General features: G+C 36.6%; 1 protein-coding gene across 1 annotated transcript in view; it reads left to right on the top strand.

The window, feature by feature from the left end:
* The window catches only part of LOC107577891 (zinc finger protein DZIP1L-like), a 2,912-nt gene extending 2,727 nt beyond the window's left edge, over positions 1 to 185 (top strand). The window contains exon 4 of the mRNA XM_016263916.1: positions 180 to 185. Within this exon, the coding sequence (XP_016119402.1) occupies positions 180 to 185 (6 nt within the window). The remainder of the gene's footprint in view (positions 1 to 179) is intronic.
* The last annotated feature ends 206 nt before the right edge of the window (positions 186 to 391 follow it).

Below are 391 nucleotides of genomic sequence, written 5' to 3'. Positions count from 1 at the left end.
TAATTAAAATCTGCAATCATGGTCTAATTGGCTAGGTGCACAAGATGGCATCTGTGAGCTTCGGTGACGCGAGTGTGGGCATGCTTACTTTGGGTCTTTGCAACGTTCACATTTACTGTATGGAGAAACTTTCCTACAAAACTTGGCTAAATATAATGAATGTTTTTCAAATTAAATAGTGGTAGTGGCATATCAAAGACTAGAGAAAACATCCTTGTTACATTATTGCATACCTCTGTGTGGTAATTCATCAAGATACAGCAGCACAGAGATTCCTTCATTCTTTCTTCTGTTGATTATACGGTTTAGTGTCCAAAGGGATCTCTTCATTCAAACACAAAACAAATAAGTGTGCAATATACATTTTTAGAGAGTTGATGTTGTTCTGACT

The sequence above is a fragment of the Sinocyclocheilus grahami genome, unplaced genomic scaffold (assembly GCF_001515645.1).
Source record: "Sinocyclocheilus grahami isolate Dianchi unplaced genomic scaffold, SAMN03320097.WGS_v1.1 scaffold7602.1, whole genome shotgun sequence".
In the NCBI taxonomy this organism is placed as follows: Eukaryota; Metazoa; Chordata; class Actinopteri; order Cypriniformes; family Cyprinidae; genus Sinocyclocheilus; species Sinocyclocheilus grahami.
The sequence above is the reverse complement of the archived record's forward strand: the minus strand, read 5'-3'. Positions and strand labels throughout refer to the sequence as shown.